General features: G+C 38.7%; 1 protein-coding gene across 1 annotated transcript in view; it reads right to left on the reverse strand.

The window, feature by feature from the left end:
* Nucleotides 1-624: 624 nt before the first annotated feature.
* LOC118855554 (gamma-aminobutyric acid receptor subunit beta-1) overlaps nucleotides 625-27,462 on the reverse strand; it is a 92,811-nt gene continuing 65,973 nt past the window's right edge. The window contains exons 3-6 of the mRNA XM_036765675.1: nucleotides 15,720-15,857; nucleotides 15,452-15,604; nucleotides 12,066-12,310; nucleotides 625-1,317 (exon numbers count right to left, since the gene is read on the reverse strand). Of these exons, the coding sequence (XP_036621570.1) occupies nucleotides 970-1,317; nucleotides 12,066-12,310; nucleotides 15,452-15,604; nucleotides 15,720-15,857 (884 nt within the window). The 3' untranslated portion in view covers nucleotides 625-969. The remainder of the gene's footprint in view (nucleotides 1,318-12,065; nucleotides 12,311-15,451; nucleotides 15,605-15,719; nucleotides 15,858-27,462) is intronic.

Consider the following 27,462-nt stretch of genomic DNA (forward strand, 5'->3'; position numbering starts at 1 on the left):
CCCTCTCATCTGGAGCAGGAACTTTATATGATAGGAGAGCATCAAGGAAGGGATGAATGATGTGAGGCAAGGGCTTTTCAGTTGAAATAGTCTTTTAGAAAAATGGCATCATGCCACAAAATTTTCTAAGTCAGAAGAGGAAAAGATGTTCACAATAACAAACAAGCTTGGATCTAAAGTTAATTTACATTTTGCCTGACAGTCCTCTCGATAAGTCCTTTCCAGAGGATCTGGCTTAAAGGTATAGCACATCATTTAAGCAGGGAATTGCAGGACCTTGATACGAACTTGGGACAAGCACAATTAAAGGCAAATTGCTGACATCTCTGCCCCCGTTCCACCCCCACCTCCTCTACTCTCCACCCTACAGACTACAAAACCCTTCACACTAGGTATAGAGTAGATTCTGGGAGGGGGGTGGGTGGGAGAATCTTTCTCACTCTTTGGGATTCCTTGTTTTCCCCTCTGTTGCGGGGTGGAGGGAACAGAGATTTCCTGAGAATCTGTAACTTGTCAATGGCTTGTTCTGAGACATTAGAATTTTTTTTTTTTTGGCAGCATGATGTTACAGATCACCAGGAAGCAGTACAGGAAAAGAGCAAGGTTTTCTTTTCATTTTCATTTTAAAAAAAGAGAGAGAAAATCAAATTGAGAGATATTAGGAAAAGTTGCCCTAGATCTCTCTTTCTGTTGTTGTCATTTTTTTTGTAAACATGATGATAAATAATGATTATTTCAAAGCTGCTCCCAAAGAGCTAATAATCTGGACCGAAATGTACTGGGGGGAAATACTGTTCTTATTTGAAGTAAACATGGTACAGTAATAAAACTGATATGTAGGAACTAAAACCAAGTGGATAGCTGAATATCTTACCTTAAAAATATAGCAGTGTAGCTGCTAGGGACCTGTGAGATTAGAAAAAACAATAGAGGAGGATAATGATCTAAATTATGTTATCATTACAGAATTTAGTGCACATAGTAAAGCCAATAGACAACATTAAAAAGAGAAAAAGTGACTGGAAAAAACATCCTTGACCACTTGTCTATAGAATTCACATCAGTCAAATCCGGGATCTTGACCTTAAGCTGTGATGCTCGTCTCCGAATACGCCCCTTGTTGTGAATGGCATGCCGATCCAAAGCACTTCGGCCATAGGCCTCTCTGCTGGTGGGGGGCCTTCGGTACTGTATGCTTGCACTGTCATAGGAATACATGGTGGCTTTGGGGTCACTAGCACTTGTAAGCACTTCTGAACCACTGGCTTCGTTTCTTATTTCCAGGGTGCTAAGAAGAATGTTGCCATGAGCATCAACCTGGAAAAAGGGACAACAAGCTTTAGATATATTTAGCCACAAATTCATGAAGAGGAAAATGTTCTATCCTTTTATTTTTGTTTATTTTGCTTACCAGTTACTAACTCACATGAATACTGGCCTCAGAAATTGATGTCTTTCTCCCTTACAAGATGCCTCTGCAGCATGCCTCGCTGTTGTCTGCATTCCCACTCTGACTGTTCTCATCTCTGAACTCTGGACATTCCAATAACCTGTACTCCCCAATTTCCCATTTCATGGTGGTTTCCCCTTCCCACTCTCTATTTCTGGAAGGTGCATCTAATATATATGGTTTTTGTAGGGAGATAGACATTTGGGCAACGGCACAGTAATGAAGTCTGCTTAGTTTTGAGAGGATAGATGTTACTCTGGTTGCTGAGTTACCTGAAGAGTTAAGCTAACAATTGGAAATAAATTTGGCATTCTAACAAGCTTGGAAATTTTTTTCTGTACCCTTTCAAAAAAACTCAATTTTATCTTATTTTCATCGCTGAAATCTCTCCCTCCCACCTCCCTCTCCTCCACACTTGAGAAAGCAAGACATAAAATCCGTGACAAACATGTATAGTTAAGCAAAACAAATTCATGCATTAGTCATGTCTATATACATATATATATCTACATACACACATATACATACAAATATACACACACACACGTGTGTGTATGTGTGTGTTTGTGTGTGTGTGCGTGTGCATGTGCGTGTGTGTGTGTGTGTGTGTGTGTATGCCTCAGTTTGTATTCTGAGTCTATCACCTCTCTATTGAAGGTAGGTAGCATGTTTTATCATGAATCCCCTGGGATTGTGGTTGGTTTACAAATCTTTCAAAGTCGTTTGTCTTTTTGAAATTGTTACAGTTTAAATTATTCTCCTGGTTCTGCTTACTTCACTTCGCATCAGTTTATACAAACCTTCACAAGTTTTTCCAAAACCATCTCCTTCATCATTTCTTATAGCATAATAGTATTCCATCACATTCACATACCATAACTTTTTTAGCCATTCCCCAGGTGTTGGCTGCTCTCTCAGTTTCCAGTTTTTTACCATGACTGAAATAGCTGCTATAAATATTTTCATACATATGGGTCTTTTTTCTCTTTCTTTGCTCTCTGGTAATGCTTTCACTAAGTCAAAGATTATATACACAGTTTAATAGCTTTTTGGATATAGTTCCAAATTGTTTTCCAGAATGCTCGGCAACATTTTTACATCTGTGAGTCACTAAGTGAGGCTGGCCTGCTGAAATAAAAGGCAGAAGGCAAATAAAACAGAGGGTAGAAGAAAAAGTACATAGAAAAAGTAAAGGAGGAAGTTATAAAGTCAGTTACTTAGTCACCACACATTTATTAAGTGCCTACTATATGCCATAAACTATGCCAAGCACTGGGGAAACACATGGTCCCTGTCCTTAAAGAGCTTACATTCTCATATGAGTTGCTTCTGAGGTATAGCTGGAAAGAAGGTAGCTTCATCAAAAGCTGAGTGGAGCAGCCTGTAATGGAGGCATGTGAAGCAGAGGGGAATTCATAGCAGAAGTCACGCCACATTGGGCATTGTGATAGACTAAGCTATGTGCATTCCCTACCTCTAAATAGCTAATACTTTGAAATTACTTTCATTGTAGTAAAAGTAAAATTAAATGCTATTCTCTAAACAGCTTCCTGATAGTGTTTTTATTTAGATGCCTCATCACAGGGGGCAAGTATTTGAAAGAAGTAATGGTTTGAAGCAGAAGTTCTTAATCTGGGATCTGGGAACTATTTTTTCTAAATTTATCTACTATGTTTTTCTATCTATCTATCTCTATCATCTATCTATTTATGTCTATATAGAGATATATTTATATATGTATCATGCACATATCTATATTGATGATTGTATTTTAATACAATTAATTTCCTTTTGTAATCCCGTGTTATTTTGTTTTGTGCATGTGAAAACATTATTCTGAGAAGGAGTCCACAGGCTTCTTTAGGGGTGCATGTCACAAAAAACCTTAAGAACCTCTGGAGTTAAGAAAAAGATCTCTCATTTCCATTAGTGTTGCTGATGGAACTGTCTACTGTTAAGTTCCTGGAGCTTTCCTTTGGAGGATGTTTTGGGCCCTTTCATCACAATATCCCTGATACTCTGGAATTCCTTAAATAGTTCTCTACATTTGAGTGAGGACCTTGTAACTATTCACAGAGAGAAATGCTAATTTTCAAATGGACAGATTTTCACAAGCTATCCTAAAATATGCATAGATATAGATGTGTTGCTATATACTCTTTATTAAGTAAACAAATATCCCAGAGACCCACTTTTTGATAGGCTCATTGTAGTTTGAAATGTGTCAAAATTCTCAGCAGGATTCCAATGATGCCTGAGGGTTTCACAGATCTATAGTCTTTATCACCTTGGAGGGTGAAGCATTTCTCACACCTGGATTCAACATCTGCAGTGCCTTATGGGCTCATTTTAAAAGCTTCAATGCAGCTGCTTCAACCATAAATCAAAACAAAGCACATGCTTCTGCAGCTTTGGTGCAGCTGTCCGTTGACATGAATGTCCAACAAAGGCTCACAGAAGGCCATGTGTGTAATAAATGAGCAATGCCATTCCATGCCCAGAGGCAACAAGACAGAAAACTCTGGGATGCTCACGGTTATGATGAGGGCACACAAGCCATTTATATGAAACTGTTTACAAGGTCTATAGAGCAACAGGGGGCTCGGTCAACCTTTACATTGAAGGAAAAATAATCTAATTTTTTTTTTCTGCTACATTTAATTCAACAAAGGGTAGCATTTTAAAATACAATTCAGGATGCATTCTGTATTTAACTTCTTCACATAATACAACTGGAAAGATGAAGGGTCTAGCTTCCTTTGGTTGTTAACACATTATCTGAATTTGATTTTGGGAAAAGGAAGAGGAAGAATTAGAAGCCTTAGATAGCACACCTGGTAATATTAATAACAGCACACAGGAAGTATTTTACAGTTTTGCAGGGTCAGCATGAGTAGTAGATATACTGCTGCACTTGGAGGCAGAAAGACTTGGGTTCTATTCCACCTCATATATTTACTACCTGGGTGATCCTAGGGGACTCTGAGCCCTAGTTTCCTTAAATGTAAAAAGGGGATAATAATAGCATTTATCTCAGAGAATGGCAGTGAAGATCAACGAGACAATGTGTGTAACGTTGTTTTGCAAACCTGACAATGCTAAATAACTATAACCTGTTATGCTTTTATGTCTTCTGAAAAAGAACGCATTCATCACAGGTATGGAAAGCGTTATACCCATTTTAGAGACGAGAACACTAAGGCCTAGAAAGTTTACTTGACCATGGTCTCATGGCAGTGGATATCAGAGCCAGCCTCATACACTGGTTTGTTTTCAAGTCCAATGTTCTTTGTACCATCTCTGATTGTGAAAAGCATGGTGGTTTGGTGGAAAGTATTTATTTTCCTTTAAAACTTGTTTATTTTTGTTTATTTTTTATTTCTATGAGCATTAGTAATCTGTCTCTCTGACATACTCTCCCCCTAAATGAAAAACAATAACAACAATCCTGGAAAAATAAAACCCTCATCATAAACTAGCATAGTTCAGCATAACACATTCCCTCATTGTCCATGCCTGAAAATATATTTCTCTCTCTCTGCATTTTAAGTTCATCACTTTTCTGGAAGGAGGTGGGCAGTATATTTTATCTTCTTTCTCCCAGACTTGTGAGTTATCATGGTACTGATCCAAGTTCTAAAGTCTTTCAAAGTTGTTTTTCTCTATAATGTTGTTGTCATGGTATAAATTGTCCTCCTGGTTCTGATTACTTGATCTGCATCATTCATAGAGGTCTTCCCATTTTCTGCCACTACTGTTTATTTTGGCAGAACTTACAGCATAATTCCATTACATTCACATATCACAATTTGCTTAGCCGTTCTTCAATGAGAGGACATTCCCTGTCTTCCAAATTTTGGCTACTCTGAAAAGAGTTGCTATAAATGTTTTTGTATGCACAGGTTCTTTTCCTCTTTCTTTAATCTCTTTGGGGTTTAAAAGGTAGGCACTGTTTAGTAACCTTTGGGGAACAGTCCCAAATGACTTCCCTGAATGGCTGGACCAATTCACAGCTCCATTAACAGGGCATCATTGTGCCAGCATGCCTGTGAAGTTTCCCTAGCTCTTTCTCCTTGTACCCTACTTGAAAGGCCTGTGATGAATCTGAAAACAAAAGATTCTTAATCCTATAAACCATGAAATCTCACCTCACATAAGGCAAGTTTTGCTAGTCTATTTTTTAAAACAGGTGATATAGTTAACATTTTGTTTTTATGTATATTTGATGTATACTTTGAGATATCTCAAAAATTGACCCCTCAGTGTTTAAAAATTTTACTTCATGGATTACTTCTATATGAACTTGGTCTGCTCTTCCTGCCATTCTTAAGTGCCCTTGTTAGTTCCTGATATAGTACTGTTCAAACAATTTTCAGTCATGTCCTAGTCTTTGTGACCCCATTTGGGGTTTTCTTGGCAAAGATACTGGAGAATTTGCCATTTCCTTCTGCAGCTCATTTTACAGATGAGGAAACTGAGGCAAACAGGAGCCCAGGGTCTGAGATAAGATTATGGTACATAATACCATGGAATTCAATAAGGATAAATGTAAAGTCTTATACTTGGGTTTTTTTAAAAAAAACAAGACACTTGATGTGTACTCGATTGGGGAGAGGGAGAGAGGTACAATTATACATCAGTTTGTCTGAAAAACAGCCCAGGGTTTTAGTGTCCTGAAAGCTTGATGTGAGTTCCCTGTGTGATGTGGGAAAAGGTTGGACAATGTTTTGGGCTGCATTAGAGATGCATAGCTTCTAGGAATAAGGAAGCAATAATTCAGTTGCATAGTGTCCTGTCCTGACCATGTCTGGAGCGCTGTCCTCAGTTTTGGAAGAATACTGATAGTCTGGAGACTTTTCAGAGGACAGCAACCAGTGCGGTGAAGGGCTAAGAGTCGGCGTTGTATGTAGACTAGTTAAAGTATGTTTAGTCCCAAGAAGAGAAGACCCAGGGTGGACCCGAAAACTGTGTCCAAGGTATTTGAAGAGTTGACATGTAGAAAGGTATTAGATTTTTTTTTCTATTTAGGCCTAGATTGAACCAGGACCATTGGGTGGAAGTAGCAAAGCATCAAATTTGGGCTTAACATTAGGAAAAACTTTCTAACAATTAGAGTTTTCTAAGCTCAGTGGAATGTAATGCCCTAGGAAATAGTGAGTTCTTGTGGGCTTGAAGTCTTGAAGCGGTTATTGGATGAGCAGTGGTTGTGTTTGTTATAGTGGGGATTCCTTTGTGGGGCATGGATTAGAGCAGATGGCTGATGAGGTTGCTTTCATCTCTAAAATTCTGTGATTCATCTGGTTTTGAAGGTTGAGTCCAAGTTGGCTGCATTGTCATCCATGATGAGAATAGATTGCTGTACCAATTGTTTCTGTTTTGGCCAGAGACCCTGAGGGTCTTCCCCTCCCAGATGGATTGTTTTTTAAAACTAGATCAAAGAGGCCACTCTTTGCCTCATTCTTACCTAGCCTTAATCACTGAATGGGCGTTGCCTCAGTCAAACTGAGACCTTGGAAAGACTTTAGTTAAAAAGGCCAAGGTCTCGCACTGCATCCTGGCCATCTCCAGTTGTCCCGATCTATATTCTCACCACTGGACCCAGATGGCTCTGGAGGAGAGAGGCTGGTGACTTTGCACAGCCCTTCCTCACTTAAATCCAATTCACTCTCAAGTCACGGCATCAGCTTCCTGATGTCATGGTCCTCTTCCAGAACAAAGGACAAACAACAACAAGACTGCTATAGAAATGCTGACCAATATCTTTTAGTATCTTTTTATTTGTTGTCCTCCTTCTACTTCCATCTATAAGTGTTCTTGGGATGATATGGTTTAATTGGGCATCACACTAAGCTTTTGGTGCACTTAGGATTTTTTCCCACTGTTTTGCTATTTTTTCAGGCAATGTCATTTGTAATTTTCAATCTATCTCAAAGAAGAAAGATACCAAATGATTGGAAATAAGCAGACATTTTATTTACAACTAAAGGTAATCGAGAGGACTTCAGTGACCATATGCTTAATTCAACACCTCAGTGAAAATGACTCACGCATATTTTAAAGGTACCTCTTCTCTTGGACTATATATGAAAGGAAGAGATAATCTTTCGCAGAAAACTTTCTATGGCAGACCACATCGTCATAGTCACAAAACTGCCTAAAAGGTAAGATTCCAATGTGTTTACTATTCCAAAAAAAATTGATTTGTAGATTTAAATACAGCTTTAATGTTTCCCTTCTAACTAGCTGCCCCCATGCATATGTTGAGAGAATAAACCACAGAAATAAGTAGTTAATGATCTGATTATTGGCATTAAGCATGGGACAAAACAGCGATATATGCTTAACAAAGGTATTCACTACTCTCTTGAATGGTCTACTATAGAGAACAAAATTTTTCCTGATAGATTGTGAGATTCTCTAGTGGTCTCTTTCTATGGATGATATTGTGGTGACTGTATTAATCTCAAGCATACTGAACATCCTCCTAAATTTCAGGAGCAGCTGTTGAAATTGGTGGAAGAGGTACCTTATAACACTTTCAGAAATCATTCCTCTTCTTTCATGAGTCTTGCTTCACCAGGGCCAGACCATTTCCATTGCTGCACTTCCTAGAGTAAGTACCATGCTTCCTCATATGTATTTGCAAGCATAGAAGAAGCTCTTTAAATAACACTAGGGCAGAGGTTTTCAGCTGAATAAACCACATGGTGAGGTTCCCCTGACATTTTAAAAATAGGCAGCAGGAGAAATAAGTATTTAAGATACATTAAAAAGTCCACAATGATTCCTGTCACTCTCTGCTAATTAGGAAGTGAAAAAAGTGATAGTGAAAAGAAAATAGATTTAGTAAAACCTGAAGATTGTCAGGGTAAGTATAACAGAGTTGGGCTGGAGCCAGTGACTTCACATATCCTATTTGTGCAGGCAGATGTGATGGGTCACGTGGATGTGTCAGTTGGGATGCTTAAGCTCCTATCCAAGGGACTTGGCTCAAAGACTACTGGAACCCAGATGGAGGGTGCCAAGAAATCTGTAATAATCCAGAAATTGGGAGAGGGATGCTAAGTCCTGCCTAAAGCCTGGGCTGCCATAAACTGTTACCGTGGTCATCTGGGTAAGTGATACAGCATTGGGGGTAGAATTAACCCTTTGGGAGAGCCAACTTAATAGTTTATTTTCGTAGTTCAATTTCTGGCTGAGTCCATGGACTTTAAGAGCACATCGAAGGTATTTTAGGATTCCTCATAAAAATCCAGAACATTATCATTAAAGGGTTGGTTAGTGAATCCGTAGAAAAGGAGGCAGTGATGGCAAAGAGCCAGCAAGGCTTCGTAACTCCTGGCAGACTGGCCCCCTTTCATTTTCTAATAGGGTTATTCAACTTATAGATAAAGGGATACTGTGGATATACTTTGCCTAGATTTTTGCAAGGCATCTGACAACGTCCCTCACTGTTCATATGGAAAAGATGGAGACATGTGGGTTGGAAGATAGTATAGTGGGGTGGATTTGGAACTGGGTGGATGGTCAGACCCAAAGGACAGTCATTAATGGCTGGATGTTCCCTTAAAAGGCTCGTAGTGTAGGTATCTGTTATTTAATATTTTTGTTAATGACTTGGATAAAGGCGTATGTGGGAAAGGGAAAGGGAAGGGAATAAGCGTTTATTAAGTTCCTGTTATGTGTCAGGTGCTATGATAGACACTTTAAGACATTATCTCATTTAATCCTCACAATAACCGTGGGAGGTAGGTGCTATTATTATCTCAGCTTTCAAGGTAGATGAGGAAACTGAGGCAGACAGTGGTTAAATGCCTGGTCCAGGGTCACACAGCTAGCAAGTGTCTGAGGCTGGATTTGAACCCAGGCCTTCTTGACTCTAGGCCAAGCACTCCATCCACTGTGCTACTGAGCTGCCTGTTAGCATTTCTGTGGCAGGGTGTTTTGTGCCAGGCAGCTAGGTGGTGCAGTAGATAGAGCACCTGGCCTGGAGTCAGGAAGACTCATTTTCCTGAGTTCAAATCCGGCCTCAGACACTAGCTGTGTGACCCTAGGCAAGTCACTTAAAACTCTGTTTGTACCTCAGTTTCCTCACCTGTAAAATGATTTGGAGAAGGAAATGGCAAACCACTCCAGTATCTTTGCCAAAGAAAATCCCCAATGGGGCCATGGAGAGTAGGACACGACTGAAAACAAATCAACAAAATTTTAAGAAGGAAACTGACAAGCTGGCATGTGCAACAAGCTGGTGAGGACAACTAGGATGGCAAAGAGGCTTGAGTACATGTCATACGAGGGTCATCGGAAGGCACTGGGAATGTTTAGTCTAGAGAAGCAAACACTTAGGTTGGGCATGATTGGTATCCTCAAGTAAAACAGGGGCAGCAAGGTGGTGATAGTGGATAGAGTGGTGGGCCTGGAGGCAGGGAGATCTGAGTTCAAATCTGGCCTCAGACACTAGCTGTGTGACCCTGGGCAAGTCACTTACTCTCTGTTTGCCTCAGTTTCTCCAACTGTAAAATGGAGATACTTACAGCACCTAGAGGATCAAATGAGTTAATATTTGTAAACTGCTTGGCACACAGTGGGAGCTATATAATCATTAGCTATTAAATATCTGAAGAACTGTCATGTGGAAGAAGGATTAGACCCAACTAGAATGAATTTACATGCCTATCCCTCTTCTCTCCTGAGCTTCCAAAACCACTTGGCCAATTGCCTGGTGGATATTTCTACCTTATGTCCCAAAGGCATTTTTAACTTAACACATTTAAAACAGAACTCACCTTTATTTCACCTCTCCTTATAACTTTCCTATTTCTGTTGAGGACACTGTCATCCTTCCAGTCACCTTGGAGTTATCTGTAACTAGTTACACTTCCTTACCCTCTCATTAAGATCACCACTTGCCAAAACATATCTATTCTATCTGGGCAACATTTTCCAATCTGTTCCCTTCTCTCCATTCAGGTGGCCATCACTCCAGTTTAGGCCCTTATCACCTCTCATACGGCTTACTGTAATAGCCTCCTAGTTGGTACCCCTGCCTCTATTCCTTTCCCCCTTTCTAATTCATCATCAACAGAACTGCCAAAATGGTATTCCTAAAATATAGGTCAGGCCAAGTCACTTATTTGCTCAGGAAACTCTATTTGCTCAGGAAAATCCTATTGCCTCTAAGATTAAACAAATAGATGCACAAACAACCCCCACTCCCCCAAGCAACTTCCTCTGTTTGACATTTATGATCTGGCTCCAATCTATCTTTCCAGACTTATTTCACACTATTTCCTGTCATACACTCTTAGGCTTAGCCAAGGTGATCTACATGATGTTCCTCATATATAACATCTCATCTCCCACCTCTTTGCTTTTGTATACCTGGTACACACTCCTTCCTCATTTCAACTTACTGGAATCACTAACTCTGTTCTAAAGTCAGCTCAAGGGTTATGTCTTGATGAAGATCTTTCCTGATCTTCCCAGCTATTAGTGCCTCCTCTCAGATCAAAATTACTTGGTATTTACTTCATATATGTTTAATATTTACTTATCTTTGCACATTATATTCCACACCACCCACTCCCCTCCTCCCCATTAGAATGCAAACTCCTAAGAGTCATGAACTGTTTTATTTTTGTATGCCCAATGATCTGCACAATGCTTGGCACGTAGATGTCTGTCAAATTAGGCTTCATGAAAGTTAAAAAAAACCATCAAAAAACTTCCTTGTAGTTATATTGATAAAAAGAATATGGACTATCTACCAAGTTTTCTTCAGTGTGAAGTACATTTACATCTGTCCCAGAGGAAAAGACATATCCCTTGCCTGGTCACCTCTTTGTTTCTTGATATTTTGATTAGAATACAGACTGATAGAGTGGACTGGGTTCAAGTCACTGATTTGGTAGGCTACTAAAGAGTATGAAGATATCTTTTTTTTAGTCTGATTTGTGATTCAATCTACCACCTTGAAATAAAAATTTAAGTTAGTAGCATTTTTAAAATAAGCATTTCTTCTGTAATTTTAACAGATTCCAAAGAAATGTGGTGTGTAAGTCAAGCCCACAGAGACTAAAATAGGTAGTCTTAGAAGAACAAATAGATCGATAATTATCCTCATTGAGGTCCACAGCTCACAAGAGCTGCTAGTAGTAAGGATAAAAACGGTAACAATACTCTGCATTTGTGGAACATCACTCTTTCTAAGAATTCAAAGTGGTTTTGCATCTATTATCTCATTCATTAGAACAGCTTTAGTCCTACTAGTCTTATAGATGAAGGTATTGGTTTCCTGACCTCTTCCACACAGAATATACACTATGCTTATGGACCCACCAACTTAAATGAGGGTATTTCAAACCCAGGCTCAAAGAATATCTTTTGAGAAAAGTAAGGCATTGCTTACCTTTGTGATGGCGGGAATCCAATTTGGACATGCTACTCCTAGAAAACCACATTTCTGAACACATTTTCAGATTAATCAAACAATTCCTTAATAGAATAATAGATTCTACTGAAAAGTAAACTACATGAAATCATGGGTTATCCCTGAGCATGTTTCCCTTACAAGAAAATGAGGCAAATGTCCAGTGGTTGATGCTCAGTACACTACCTGGACTTTATTCATCTCCAGTTTGTTCTTCTCATGAGCCCCCTGGTCTGTTTTCCCAGCTCCCTTTTTCTGGGGGCCTCTCCCGAAGAATATGTAATTTACAAAGGCATATTCAAGCAGTGCCAGGAACACAAACACAAAGCATCCCATCAGGTAAATATCAATTGCTTTGACATAGGGGATCTTTGGCAGGGTCTCCCTGAGGTGAGTGCTGATGGTGGTCATGGTCAGCACGGTGGTGATTCCTGCAAAACAAAAAGGCCAAACTTGACTTAAGGCGGCTTTGAGAAGAAGTTATTTTGGGGAGAGAGGGTTGACCATTCTGGCTTTAGTATGACCAGCCAGTTGGTAAAGTAGGGAAGACTTTTTTTTATGACCAGGTTCCAGACTGAATAGAAATCTCCTTCAGGATGCCTAAAAATATTAATTGATATTTGGGGTATGCTGATAAGATATTCACTACTGAGTAAGGCACAAAGAAAATCAAATCACAGATCAAAATACTATTTGATGCTTGAGACAATAGGTGATGGATCTTTTGGACTTCATTCATATTTCCTGTCCTCTTTACCATTCTCTAGTCTCCTCTCCATTCATTCCCCCCTCCCTTCCCCATACCTTAGTATCAAAAGGAAACCATTATATGTGTATATATATATATATATATACTGCCAGTAGATTGGTAAGCATTCTACGGCTATGGTCCATGAATTTAAAAAATATACACAAAACTGTAATTCAATATAATTTGTTTCCTTTGTAATCTTATGTATTTTATTTTATACATTTAAAAACAGTATTTTGAGAACAGGTCCATAAGTTTTGTTGTTTGTCTTTCCTTTTCGAAGAGGACTAATGACATTGCAGGGTGATGTCTTGACTTGCACATGAATTGGATTTAAATGAGGTGCAGTTTCGCAACATCATCATCAAAGTCCAGTGGCAAAACCAAAGTCAAGACTTTACCAGACTGCCAAAGGAGGGGTCCACGTCACATACAAAAAGATCAAGAATCTCTCTTCTAAGGATAATAACATAATTTCCCATAGGTCAACAGAGTAGCTTATTTCAACAAATTCAGCAGTAGATAGTAATGTAACACCACTGCAATTATTTTGGAGAAAATTCAGTAATTTGCACAAAGCTGTTGGTTTTAGAATTATTTTCTGAATATATAATATTTTGTTGGTGGCATTTCCCAATCTCATCTCTCACCACTTCCATATGGAGCCACATAAACACAGAACACAGAGACACATAAATACCTCCTGAAAGAACTGAGTTTGAGGTGAGGCATCTTAGGATTGTAAGCTTCTTACAGATCAGGAACTAGGCCTGTTTAACTTATCTTGTTAAATATGGTCCTAGTCTAAATTATGCATGGTTCATGTGGGTGCCGATTGGATATTCTGTGATGATGATCAGGAGAGTCAAGAAGTGAAGGTGGAGAGGGAATTGGACCTTTAGATTGGTTAGATTGTGATAGTTGGGCACAAGATATCACAAAAGTGATATATAAGAGAAAGAAAATTAAAGATACATCTAAAAAGAGTGGAGGCAGAAAAATGGGAAAGAGGAAAAACTTCATGGAGAAAGTCACAAGTAAAGGCAGGAGGCTAGAAAACTTAAATACAAGGGAAGGTTGGTTTTAAAAGAATGCTAGAAGACAGTAATGTGAATTAGGAAAGAAAAAACATGTTTTGGCCTTCTCTTCCCTGGAGGCAAAGAGATAACAATGATTTGGTCAACACAAACTTATTATAGCAGAACAAAGTAAAAAAAAAGTAAGATGATGCAGATGACAGATGGTTTTGAATATGATGGCGTGATAAATGCATAGGAAGTATTTTCATACTTGGTGACCTTGTTTCTTTGAAGAAGATAACTGCTTATAATGTGTGTGTACATATATGTCATGGCTAAAGAGCTAACGAATGTTCATAATAGGAAAGAACAGTTTATATTAAAAATGCGTTGTATTTCTGTTTTCACATTTATTCCTAAGGCTGATTTTTAATTTGTTTAAGTATGAAGCTCTAACTTATTTGTGGCTATAGACAGCATAAGCAAATGAAAATGGATTTTCAATTACCACAACTATATAAATTTCATAAATTTTGTATCTGATTCCAGAAAGTCAGTCTCAGCTTATACTTCTCTAGCTACTGAAACCTCTAATCATGAAGTTCCACTTAGACTAATTAGTCTGGACACCAGAAATGTAGACAGAATTATAATTTGTATCTCTACTAATTATTCTTTCCTGTTGTGTACATTAGCCAGTAATAGGTCTGTAGCTATAACATATATACATATGCATATACATACACCTAAGATATAAGTGTATATACATATGCATGATATGACAAGTTATTTGCATACTGTCCTTACTCCTGAAGTATTCAATGGTTGGTAAAGTGCTGCTACCACTTGACCTTTTAAGCTTGATGTACTCAGTCAACAGACATAAGCTGTAGAGATGACACATAGTCTAAGTGTGAAAGGATGCTCTCATTGTCTAGTCTTGTCCGGTAGCTTCAAAGGAAATTTTATATTCTAGGCCACTCAAAGAACTGGTACTGTGCTGGTACATGTGGATGAATTACAAAGTTTGATAGGTGAGCTGGGCCCAATATAAAATAGCCAAGAAGACCCATGGATGCCAAAGACAGGCAAAAGCCCACCACTGATAGCCTCATACATTCTTTTCTTACTTCCCAAGGAATTATTTCAACTTTGAAATATGGCTTCTTTACCCTATGACCCAGTAACTACTCATCTATACTATGATTAATTCCTGATTTTGTTCCCCAAGAAGGAAACCATTTTCTACTCATTTCTAATCACAGATCATTAATGTATTTGATGAATAGCCCTTGTCTTATCCTGGCATAATGAGCTCCACTTAAAGGAAATAGGAGCCCTGTACAATTGACTGGTTAAAATTCCAAAAGATTATTTTTCAAACTACCAAAATGGGTGCCTTGAAGTGTTACTTGCAAATTCTGAATAGGTAAGAGGTTTTTCCCCTTAAATTATTTTGAGAATGAAGCCAGGTAAATGTGCTCCAATATGGCAAGTAGGAATAAAAATGAAATGGCATATTTAAAAATAGATATTTTCCCAGAATCTGTATATAAACAACTGTTGAAAGTCTTCAAAAAGCTAATTTGTGTGTAATATTTCAGAAAATTATTTTAACTTAAAAGCATTTGACTGCGATCTAGTCAGTGTACTGTCTAGTATGCTTTCATGATTAGCTGTGCAATTTTAATTATTCGGAAAGTCTTCACAATAAGAAAACTGTGTGTTTATACAAGCTACAATAGGTTGGTTGGTCTAAGCTCAGAACACATTAGCATTTTGCTAGTTTGGAAACACATTACCTAGTGCAACTCTGGCCGCAGATGCATCATAGTTGATCCAAAAAGATACCCAGGACAGAATTGTAATCAGTGTTGAAGGCATGTAAGTTTGCAAAATGAAGTATCCAATGTTTCTTTTAAGCCGAAAACTCAGTGACAACCGTGGATATGCCCCTGGGTTCGGAAGAAAAAGAATCAGATTATGAACAGTCTTGGGCCATGTCCTCCCCTCTCAATACTCTTCTCCGTTCCCACTGTTCTTGCATTTGTTTGGAAGTGATGTTCTTACCAGTTGTGAATTCCACCTTCTTTGACACCATCTTGTAATCCACAATTGAAAACTGAGGCAGTTCAATGTTGTTAACCCCCGATACTGCGCTTTCTCCTCCATTCCAGTAAAATTCAATGTCATCAGTGGTGTAACCATCTGAAACAAGAAACACAAGGTTATCCTCTAGAGGTAAATTCCAGGTTGCCTAAAAGCCACATGTGGGGAAAAAACTCTTGAAACTAGGACTATTCCCAGATGGCAACTGGTAAGGAGGCTATCCTCAAGATTCTGACTATTAATGGAGACCCTTTGGGTGGAAGTGATTTGATTTCCTGATTACTAGGGGGTGCCAGTGATCAGATTTCAGGCTGTCTCTCCTTTGCCTTCCTGCCTTTGACTTTAAATCATGGAAAGGAGAAAAAAAGAAAAAGGATGAGTTAAAACAAATGACCAGTTTTTTTTTTTAATTCCTATTTCAGAATCAAGACATTATTACTGAATTACTGGTTTCTTTGTTCTGGGAGGAGGGGAGAGAAGAGGTCAATTTCTATTTAGATCCAGTTTTAATATATCTTAAGATATGAATGAAAATTTTATTAACTATGAATTCTTTGGATACTTTCATATCCAAATCATTTAGGAATCATTCAATAAGAAAATAATCAAGATTTAAAAAAGGATTGCTCTTAAGTCTTCAACGCAGGAGGCTCATCAATCAATCTTCTTTCTTAGGTTCAAGTGTTTGTGGATAGTTCTTTCCCTTCTTATACTCCCATTGATGATATAAGTATATGATAAACATAATTCAATTCAATAAACACCAAGTACCTAAGATGTACAACAGATGATCATAACTCATTAAAACAAAGAATGAGTATATTTAAAATGTAATATAAATATTTAAACATTGGAGGTTAACCAGGGGAATTTGTTAATCAACTTGACGAATTATAGGGCAGTAAATCTGATTCCACCTATCCACAAAAGTTTTGGAAATGCCCATTTGACCCATTTGCAACTTGATATGGATCAGCTGGGAATACATTCACTAGCTTAGTTTGATACAGAAGGATGAGACTATAAAATGGGGGTTAGTAGCAGAGTTGGCCTCTCTTTACTCCTCTTCCCCTACCACCCCCAACTGCCAGAGAACCTGAGAGAGCAGCAGGGCTAGGAATAGATCTGGGTGGGATGAGGGGCTTTCTCCCCCTGCTCCCTTCCCTCCAGTAATGGCTGCTTTGGAGCAGAGGCACATGGGGTTTTTGCATATTCTTATCCATGTGGACTGACAGGGTGGTTGCTGGACCCTGAATTCTTGGACACTGAGGACCTGGATCCAACCATGGAGATGTAGAGAGAGAGAGATATGTGGCAGTTGCATGTGGTCTCAGGATAAGTGAATCAAGAAGTGAGAATTTCTAAATCCCAGGCTTTTAGGGAAAAATTGGGAGTGTCTGGGTAGGGCTAATCTCAGGCTACCCTTCTAGATCACAGGTCCTAAATTTCTGAAATCCAGCCTTCTAGAGATAAAAGGGGAATTCCTAGAAACTGCTTGTCTCAGGCTTGCATTTCTCTAGCAATGCTAAATTCAAAAGTTCTAGGGAGAAATGGGAGATCTTGAGCAGCACCAACCTTTCAGAAAACCAATCTCTCTCTCTCCTTCTCCCTGCCTCCTTCCCTCCCCTCCCCCAATGCCCTCCCCCTGTCCTCATCCTAACAAACATACACAGCCAGAGGAGAAGCAAGAGGATGAAGCCCCAAAATGGGCACATGAAGGATTAACATAAATTATTTGATTAGTGCAGGTCTGACTGTCTTTGTAGACACTGCAAGTTTGTTTTCCTCCTTGAGATAAGGATGTTCAAACCCTCAGTTTAATAATATAAAGTTGGATGTCTATATGGATCTCTGGGTTGAAATAAGAAGCCACCAGAATAATGGTAGCTGCCTCTGGAATAACCCTAAGTTTGTTACCCTTCTTTGGGAGGGTGAATCTGGCGAATTGAACAGACCCTGGGGAAAGACAGTGACTCACTGGAGAAGGAAGCAGAATCCTATCAATAGTTTATGGGCTACTATGAGTCTTTTTTGTTGTTTTTGTATTTTCAGTTGGCTGGATTAAAAGACTTGCCATCTGCTGTGAGCAGGAGTAGATATGCTGGCAAATGTTTAGCTTGTTCTCAAAAATAAATAAATAAATCAAATATATGCATAATATATTAAAAATTTCCATTATTAACATTTTCTTTATCACTTTCTTGAGTTTAGACAATCAATAAAACAATAGATCAAGCCCCAATTTGTCCCATTTGACAGTTTTTGAGGTGTAAATGCTCATCCTGAAAACTTAGCAATCAGCTAGTGGTTCAATTGGCTCTAGCACAACCTTGGCTATGAGTCATGGAACATTGTTGTCTCTGAAGAATTAAAATTGAGGCTCACCCAAAAGCAGTGTGGATAGGTGCCTGGTGGATTTGAGGAGGCTGCAACACATTGCAAATAAGAAATTTTGAAGTAGATTAATGTATGTCATAATAGAAATATATGGGTAAAAATGGTGAGCTAATTATGTAGACAGGGTAAGAGTTAATTAGCTAGTAGACAGCCCATGGGCTCCACTAATATCCCTGTGATGTTAAGAGAAAGCAAGCAAAGATCACAGGATGACTGTCATGTTGACTATTATAAATACCCAAATTAACAAAAAGGACCTATGAAGGAAGATGCCATGTGTATCTAGAGAAAGAACTGATAAATAGAAGTATGTATAGAATGCTTTCACACACACACACACATATTTGCATCTAATGGTAGCCATCTCTAGGGTGGAGAGATGGGAGGGGAGAAAAAAACCAAAGTTACATGATAACTTTATTATATATTTAAAAGGAATACTGAGTTGCACACAATAGATTTGCAGTTTTACGTGCAACCATTTTTTCTCCCTCCTATTCTACTATGTTATGGAAATGCTTTTTTTATTTCTTAAGTTCAGAATAAAATAAAAAAAAATTAAAAAAGAAGCTGGATCTAGTTAAGTAGGGCCTGTGACACAGAGAAAAGCCTTATATGGAAGATTGGGCCTCTTGGTTTGGATGACTTGGCTTCCTTGGGACTGTGAGAGGTTAACTGATTTGATCATGGTCACATAGCTTATATGTGTCACAGGAAGGACTCAAAATCAGGTCTACCTGACTCCAACCAGCCTTCTCTCCATTATACCACACTGCTGCTCATGACTAATGTGCAATAATATGTGTTTAAAGGTGTTATACAAAAAGCGCGAAGATCTGTGTTTGATTAGAGTATAGAGAACAAGGAGGAAAGTCATGGGTAGTAGAGATGAAAAGGTAAGATGGCAGCAGATGGCAAAGAGCCTCGAATGCCAGACAAATGAGTTTGAATATTATGCAGCACTGTTTTAAGTAGCATCATGACATGATCAAAGATGGGTTTAAGGAAGGCTAATCTGGCAGCACTTTGCGGACTTGATTGGAAAAGAGAGCAGTAGGAAGGCCCATTAGGAAGCTATGGCAGCAGTCCAGGTGAGTGGTAATTAAGGCCTATATTACAATGGTGGCAGGGGCAGTAAGGAGAGAAGGAACGCTTTAATGCTGAGGCAGTTAAAGAGCTTTATGCGGCTAGCAATTATTAGAGATCTTAACAGTCTTCAAGTGCTTTTAGAGCCAGGGGTCTTGGTCTTTATCTCCAAGCTCATTTGTATTTTGCTTAACTAAGGACCATTGGGCCTAATGTTTGAGGTGCTGAGATAATTATGGTTGTTTTGATCAAAAGAATACCAACTCAATTTAAGATAGGGTACTAAATTCTCATGTGAAAGCTAAGAAAGAAGAGAAAGCCAGAAACACACTATTATTCAAGGGTTGTAGGAGAATAACTCCTCGGAAAGCTAACGTCAATTTACACACACCTAAACAACCTATTTACCAAAGGTTTTCCTTTACAAACGAATGACTTCAAACAGTGTCTGAAAGCCCAAACACACAGATATTAAAACTGTTGTTTCCTTAGCAACAGTAAGTATGCAGAAGCTCTCAAAACTTCCTTTGAGACTCTTGGGACTTCTTAGCAGTTCAAAAAGTAAGAAGAAAACAGATTTGAAGTCAATGGATTGTGATAGTTTGAACCGGCACAAATGCAGAAGTATCTAAGTTATCAGTGCTGCCATTTGCTATCTGAAACACTGTCAGTTTGTAGCTGGCTCCTTATCCACGCCTTCTAAGCCCCTGACTAGCTTAAATTTGGGCTGAAAAAGTTTTTAGATATCCTAATGGAACTCTATAGTCAAACTGGACTGCTAGCTGCTTTCCATACAACATTACGTTTCCCACTTCCATGCCTTTGTACAGATGATTCCCCCCTGTTTGGGATGTAATCCCCTCCTATCATCCTAGCTTTCTTCAAAGCACAGCTGTGGCACCTTCCACATGAGGTCCTTCTGCCCCTGCCATTTCTGTTCTCTCCCTCTTGAAATTACTTTGTGGATACTTGGTAGTTACTTATTTGTGGATTAGGATCTGGATTCAAATCACTCTTTAGATACTTCTTAGCTGTGTGACTCCTGAGGAAATCACATAATCTTCCTTAGCTCCAACTTCTTCCTCAATAAAATTGAAATAACAGTAGCACCAGTCTCACAGGATTGTAGTGAGGAACAAATGAAATAAAATAAACTGCTTTGCAAACCTGGAGTCACCATATAAATGTTAACTATTATTATTATTATTAAAGGTTATATTGCTCCTTCCCAGTAGGACCTAAACTCTTAGAGGGGGATCCCCAGGGCCTAATAAGATGCCTTGCATATAGTAGGTACTTATTAAATGCATGCTGAATTACATTTCCAATGAATTTATGGAATATGAGTCATTTTTAGGTACCTAAACATATCTTTTTGACAACCAGTATTTTTAATCAATCAGTCAACAATTATTTATAAATCTCCTACTATGTGCCAAGCACTGTGGTAGGGGACACAAAGACAAAAAAGAAATAATCCTTATGTTCAAATTGTTTACATTTTATAATTTCAATTTTTAAAAAAAATCCCATTTAAATAGTTATGTTTTTCTTTATCAAATAGAACACAGCAATTAGGATCTTTTCATTCCTCTTAATGCTCACATAGGATAAGAACATCTGGGGCCATGGATTTATCAATAAAACTAAAAGTTACTATCATTTAGGGATCATTCCTGTTGTAGAATTCTTAGATACTTCCCAATTTGGCATCAGTGCATCAAGAGACAGGGAAGTCATCCTGAACATCATCTCCTGATCCTTTTAGTATCTTTAGTTAAACTCTTAAACGACCCTCATAGATCATTGCCGTCTGCCCTCTCTATTCCCCTAACGTCTAGGGTAAACATTAGATACATTATGGAATAAATAAGACTATAAATGTACAAATGGCCTATGAGGCCAGAAACATGTTAATTCTTTTACAAAGGCACTGAAGGATATCTTATGGGAGATGGTGGTTGTTCTATCTGATATTAACCCCAAAAGGTTAGGATGGCAGCCTAAATATTCTTAGTTTCTTTTGTTAAATTGGTATGGCCTTTACAGACTGAAAGCTATGATCTTATAAAGACATCATACATAAATTTATACATACCATTAAGATCCAAGGTGAGGGAAAGACCTCGATAGAAGATACTGCTCCATTTAGCCAACAGTAACCCTCACAGAATCTCGGAACTGGAAAACTCTCAGAAATCTTCCAGGTGGGGAACCTGTGGCCTTCTAGGTCCTTGGGTGCAGCCCTTCGACTAAATCCAAGTTTTACAGAACAAGTACTTTTATTAAGGGGATTTGTTCTGTGAAATTTGGATTCAGTCAAAGGGCTGCACTTGAGGACCTAGAGGGTTGCATGTGGACTTGAGGCCACAGGTTCCCCACCCCTGACCTAGTCTAACCTAGGTAAGACTGAATTCCTTCTGCAAGGGCCATTCACTTGAAGATTTCCAGTGATTTCCCACTCCCTCCCGAGGCAGCCAAGTTCACTTTTGAAGAACTCAGATAGTTCAGGTCTTGTTTGTATGTGACTGAAATTGATCTCTCTGTAGCTTCTACACTTTGCTTCTGGTTGCCTTCCAGGGCCAAATAGATGGAGTCTAATCCCTTCATCAGAAGACAGATCTTCAAATACTTCAAGATAACTATTGTTCACCTAAGGCTTCTCTTTACCCATCTAAAATATCACTGATCCAACGTCCATATGACAAGATTTCTGATTTCCTTTTCACCCTGGATATGCATTTGGTGGGGTAAATATAGTGTAGTGGTAGAGGTCAAAGTTCAAACCCTGACTGTGTTACTACTGAGGCTATCCTCCTGAGGCTCATTTTTATTATCTGTGAAATAGAGATAATGATACAAATCCTGATTGTCTCAGGGCTGTTGTGAAGAAAACAGCTTGTTTACAAAAGGGCTTTAGAGCAGTGGAATATAGTTAAAAGAATGCTGGATATGGATTTAGATAATCTGGGTTCAAATCCCAGTTGTGCTGCTCTTTACCTTTGTGACCTCAAATAAGTCATTTTGCCTCTCTAAGACATCGGATTCTTCCTCTGTTAAGAAAAGGTGGTGGGGAGGAGAGGGAGTATGAATTGATGGTGTCTATTTTTTTCCTTTCTCTATTTCTTTCCCTATTTCTCCCCCATTAGATTGTAAACTCCTTGAGGGCAAGAATTGTCTTTTGCCTCTTTTTGTATCCCAGCACTTAGCACAGTGCCTGGCACATAGCAGGTATTTAATAACTGTTTATTGATGGATTAAATCTATATGAATGATTATTATCCCTAAAATGCTATGCCCAGAACTGCATAAACTACTCCAGATGTGATCTGACCAGGACAAAGCAGTGTATCACCTCCTTAATTTGGGGCACTGTGCTTCTCTTAATGCAAAGACAGCATTAGCTATTTTTGCTCCATCTTCATACTGTTGACTCCTGTTGGGCTTGTAGTTCACTAAAACCTTCACCTATTTCTTACATTCAGCCACTCCCTGAACAACACCTCTGGCATTCCACCCAGTCTCTTCATTCTCTCAGCTCAGGCCCTGATTATTGCAAAAGCCCCCTGGTGGGTCCCCCTGCCTCTCTTACCCCTCCCATCCATCCCACACGTTGCTCACAAAGTAATTTTCCTTAAGCACAGATCTGACCATGTGAGCCCCCCCCCCCATCCTCCCCTCCCAGTCAGATCCGGGGGCTTCCTATTGCCTCTAGGTCAGACAACATATTAACTCCTCTTTTTAACCCTTTAGCACAACACAATCCAACCTCAACCTACCTATCTCTCCAACTTCATGGGATATCACTGCCTCTCGGGCACTCTATCATCAGGCTAAATTGGCCTTCTTTGGGTTCCTCACACAGGATACTCCATTTCCTATGCTTGAATGAACTCCCTGCTTACCTCTACCTATAAGAGTCCCTTTGTCCTTTTAGGTACAGTTCAACTGCCATCTTTTAGGTTTGTTAAGTGGCACAGTGGATAGAGGGCTGGGCCTAGACTCAGGAATCCAGCCTTAGATACTTACTAGCTATGTGACCTTGGACAAGTCACTTAACCTTGGCTTCAGTTTCTGCAACTGCAAAATAGGGATAATAACAGCACCTATCTACCATGGTCGTTGTGAGGATCAAATGAGATATGTGTAAAGCTCTTAACATAGTATCTGGCACACAGTAGCTGCTTAATGCTTATTTCCTTCTTTTCTTCCTCCCTCCCTTCTTTTTTCCCTTCTTTTCTTCTTCTTTCCTTTCTTTTTTTCTTTTCTTCCTCCATCCCATTTTCTTTCCCTCCCTTCCTTTCTCCTTCCCTCTCTCCTTTTATCCCTTCTTTTCTTCTTTCTTCCACATGAAGTCTTTCCTGATCCCACTCAGCTGCCAGCACTCTTCCTCCCAGATATCTTGTAGTTAAGTACTTTGTATATATTTGTATTTATTAACTTTATGTTTATGCTATGTATATTTTAATGCATACTTGTTGCCTCTTCTATTAGATTGTAAACTCCTTGCAAGTAGGAATTGTTTCTTTCTTTGTACTTATATCATCAGTGCCTAGCACTGTGCCTGATGCATAGTAGGTGTTAGACGGGGTGTTCTAAAAGTCTCAGTGCAGTTTTGAGGCATTAAAGCTTAAAACTGCACCAAGACTTTTAAGACACCTTGTATTTGCTGAATGAATTCCCCTTTCCCCACCTTCAGCCTGTTTGGGAAGCTGATTTATTAAATAAAAGGATGGGCTTGATTTTACACATTTCCCAAGTTTTCACTTCTCTCCATCCCAAAACCACTAATTCTTCCCTACACCTCAGGCTAGAACTATAGTTCTCAACGCTAGCTATTGAGTACAGCTGGTGTCTCTCGAGAAAAGCTGATTCCCTCAGTTATCCTGGCCTGCAAATGAATGAATCCCAATTTTGCAGGGAAAAGTTAGGATTTTTCAAAAGGAATTTAACTAGAAACCCAGGGGGTGGGGGAACCAAACAAAAAGAAGATGCAACATCATGCAAATGGACAGGTTGTAGAACACAATTTATTATCTGAAGGTAACTAAAATATAGGTAGGAACTTGAGCTGGTTGGGACTGATGGTAGCAGCTGGGTGGTACAGTCAATGGAAGGGTTCTGGGTGAGAAGTCAGGAAAAAAAATGAATTCAAATACTTCCCCCTCCACATATACTTGCTGAGTAAGAATCTTCCTGTTTCCTCATCTATAAAATGAGAGGGTTGGATGTGATGGTCTCTAAGATTCTTCCTAGCTCTAAATTTATCATTGTGCGATCCAGGATTCCTGTCCCTATTACTATTCCTAGCCTCAACCCTATTTCAATCAATTAATTGACCAATCAACAGGTGTTCTGAAAGTGCCTACTTACATGCAAGGCAATATTTTAGACACTGGTCATACAATGACAAGTTTGAAACAATCCCTGCCCTTAAGAAAATTACATTCTACTAAGAGGATACAACATGTACATAGATACAGAGAAGCATAAATAAAAAAATGATTTTTGTGGGGGTAAGTAGGCAACAGTAGCTAAGAGGATGAAGATAAGACTTCAGATAGTACTTGAGCTGAGCTTGAAGAAAACTAGGCATCCTAAGAGGCAGAGGTGAAGAGAGAATAAGGCATGAAGGACATGTAGTACCAAAGCATTGAGAAGGGATTGCTTTTGTGTTTGAAGAACAGCAAGAAGACCAGTTTAGCTAGACGACGTTATGTGTTGTGGTTGTTCAGTTGTTTTCAGTTATGTCCCACTCTTTGTGGCCCCATTTGGAGTTTTCTTGGCAGAGATACTGTAGTGGTTTGCCGTTTCCTTCTCCAGCTCATTTTACAGATGAGGAAATTGAGGCAAACAGGGTTAAGTGACTTGCCCAGGGTCACACTGCTAGTTGGATTTGAACTCCGGTCTTTCCGAGTCCATACCTGGCATTCTATTCACTGCACCATCTAGTTGCTCACATAATGTGTGGAGTACATAAAGTGGTGCAATGAGGTTGGAAAGGTAGGTTGGAGCTAGACAGTGAAGGGCTATAGATGCTGAGTCTATAGTTGATCGTAGAGGTAATAAAGGAGCAACTGTAGTTTATTGAGCAGGGAAGTGAAAGGTCAGATTTATGCTTTATTACTAGTACTGAGGCATTTGTGTAGAGGAAGGCTGGATAAAGGAAAGAGGCTGGGTGCAGAGAGACAAATTAAGAAGCGTTGCAATAGCCCGAGTGAGAGGTGATCAGGTCGTGAATTGGAGTGGTAGCCACATGAGTGGAAAAAATAGGACCAATGGGAGATATGTTATGGGAGTAAATCTATAAGATTTGGCAACTGATTAGATATGTGAAATAAGAGTGAGAAACTAAGGAGTTCTCTGAGGTTGTAAACATTTGTGTAAGACACTGAGTTCTATTTGGGGCTTCTTTGGGAACCTTGACCTAAACCACTAGTCCATCCTTTCCTTCCTTTCCAACTCTTACTTCCATTGTTTTCCAGGGTAGGGCTTGGGCTTGGAAATAAAAGCAGTCAATAGGAAGTTAGTAGTTTAATGGGGCATCTCACCTTTTAAAAAATATATATATGTATATTATATATATATATATATAATTAATTTTTATTGGTAAACATTGACACCAGCATTAGAAGTGCCAGTAGAAAAATAAAATTTCAGTTGTTTTCTCTCATAAAAAGATTTGATCTTATTGACTGTAGCAGTTGGTGAAATAATCTTAATACAAAAAGGAAGCTGATTTGAGTTACAACCAGCATACACAGTGTGTGCACAAGGGTGAAGAGCCTTCTGAATGTGGACAGTTAATGACACCGGTGCTTTACGTTCAACAAAACTGCTCCTTGTTTTTTTTTTTTAATTAGGCCTTATAACATAACAAAACTATAACTTAAACCACAGCGATTAGAAAATAAGGTTGGACTGAAAAGTTTTTAAAAGCTTGGCACTTGAATAAATTTAAGCATATAAGAAAATTTAGAAGGTAATTCTGTGTGTGAATAAAACTTATCCCACTGGCTCCACATTTCATAAAAGGTTAGGTTTTTGTTATTTAAAAAAATAACAGAAGGCTATGCTGGGCATCTCACTTTTCAATAAAGCACCTTCATATTTCTCTAGGGTAAAAGCAGCAAAGATGGAAATTTGAGGTACCTGGCCTCTTCCCTTTAGCATAGGGTAACGTTTGCCTCTCACTTCATTCACTTATTTAGAATACATTTTTTTTTCAATAGTCTATTCTGTGTTGAAAAGTCCACATAGATGAATAAAGCATGACCCTCTTTTTCCTAGTTTAAAGGGAATTTACTAGGAACATGAAAACTTCATGGTTGTGTCCATATACAGCGAGGTAGAGAATTGAGGCAACTATCCAGATCATTCGAGCAGACATCACACTTGAAAAAACAAACAAGCAAACAACATCTTAATTTTCTGGCCAATTTAGTCAAAGCAGTAGTATATATTTTTTGGTTTGAAATACAAGTTGGAATTACCTTAATGAAACTGACATTATTTCCTAGCCCTAGACACTCCCAAAGGGGGATATTGTTCAATATTTATTTTACTATGGAGGCATTGGTACAAGGGAGATAAGATGCATTTGTAATAAGGGGGCAAGGGTTCAAATCCAGGCTCCATTACTTACCTCCTGTGTGGCCACTGTTGTCACTTATCTGGGCTTCAGTTTCCCCATTTGTAAATGAGGTAGTTATACTAGAAGGGCTTTAGGTTCCCTTACAGCTCTAAATCTATGATCCTTTTGTACCTGGAACATCTGCATTCTCTTATTAGCAGATGTGATTCCAAACCTGTATGCTGAGGTTATTCTATAGCTATGAAACAAACAAGAGTGTTACATATTTTCCCATTCATTTTTCTCTTTGTTAAAGGATCCTTAAAACTTGGAGATTCAAATTAATACAGGAATTGGTGATTTGCCAATAACAATAGCTATCCCAAGGACGCATGTAAAAATGTTTAAATGTTGCCTGACAATTTCATTTAGGTTAAAATTAAATTTTGTAACAATAACTAAGATGACCCCTAGGGGGAGCTCAAGACCTTCTAGAGTTGCCTCCTGCTCCTGGGTTGCCCACAAATTTGGAATCTAATTTGTTAAGATTTTTTTTTTTAACTGTTTTTGATGATTGTAGTTTTGGATCATTGGACATCACGAGGGTTTATCCTAAAGGTCATTCATGTTCAACTAATTTAGTACAGT

The sequence above is a fragment of the Trichosurus vulpecula genome, chromosome 6 (genome assembly GCF_011100635.1).
Source record: "Trichosurus vulpecula isolate mTriVul1 chromosome 6, mTriVul1.pri, whole genome shotgun sequence".
Taxonomy (NCBI): domain Eukaryota; kingdom Metazoa; phylum Chordata; class Mammalia; order Diprotodontia; family Phalangeridae; genus Trichosurus; species Trichosurus vulpecula.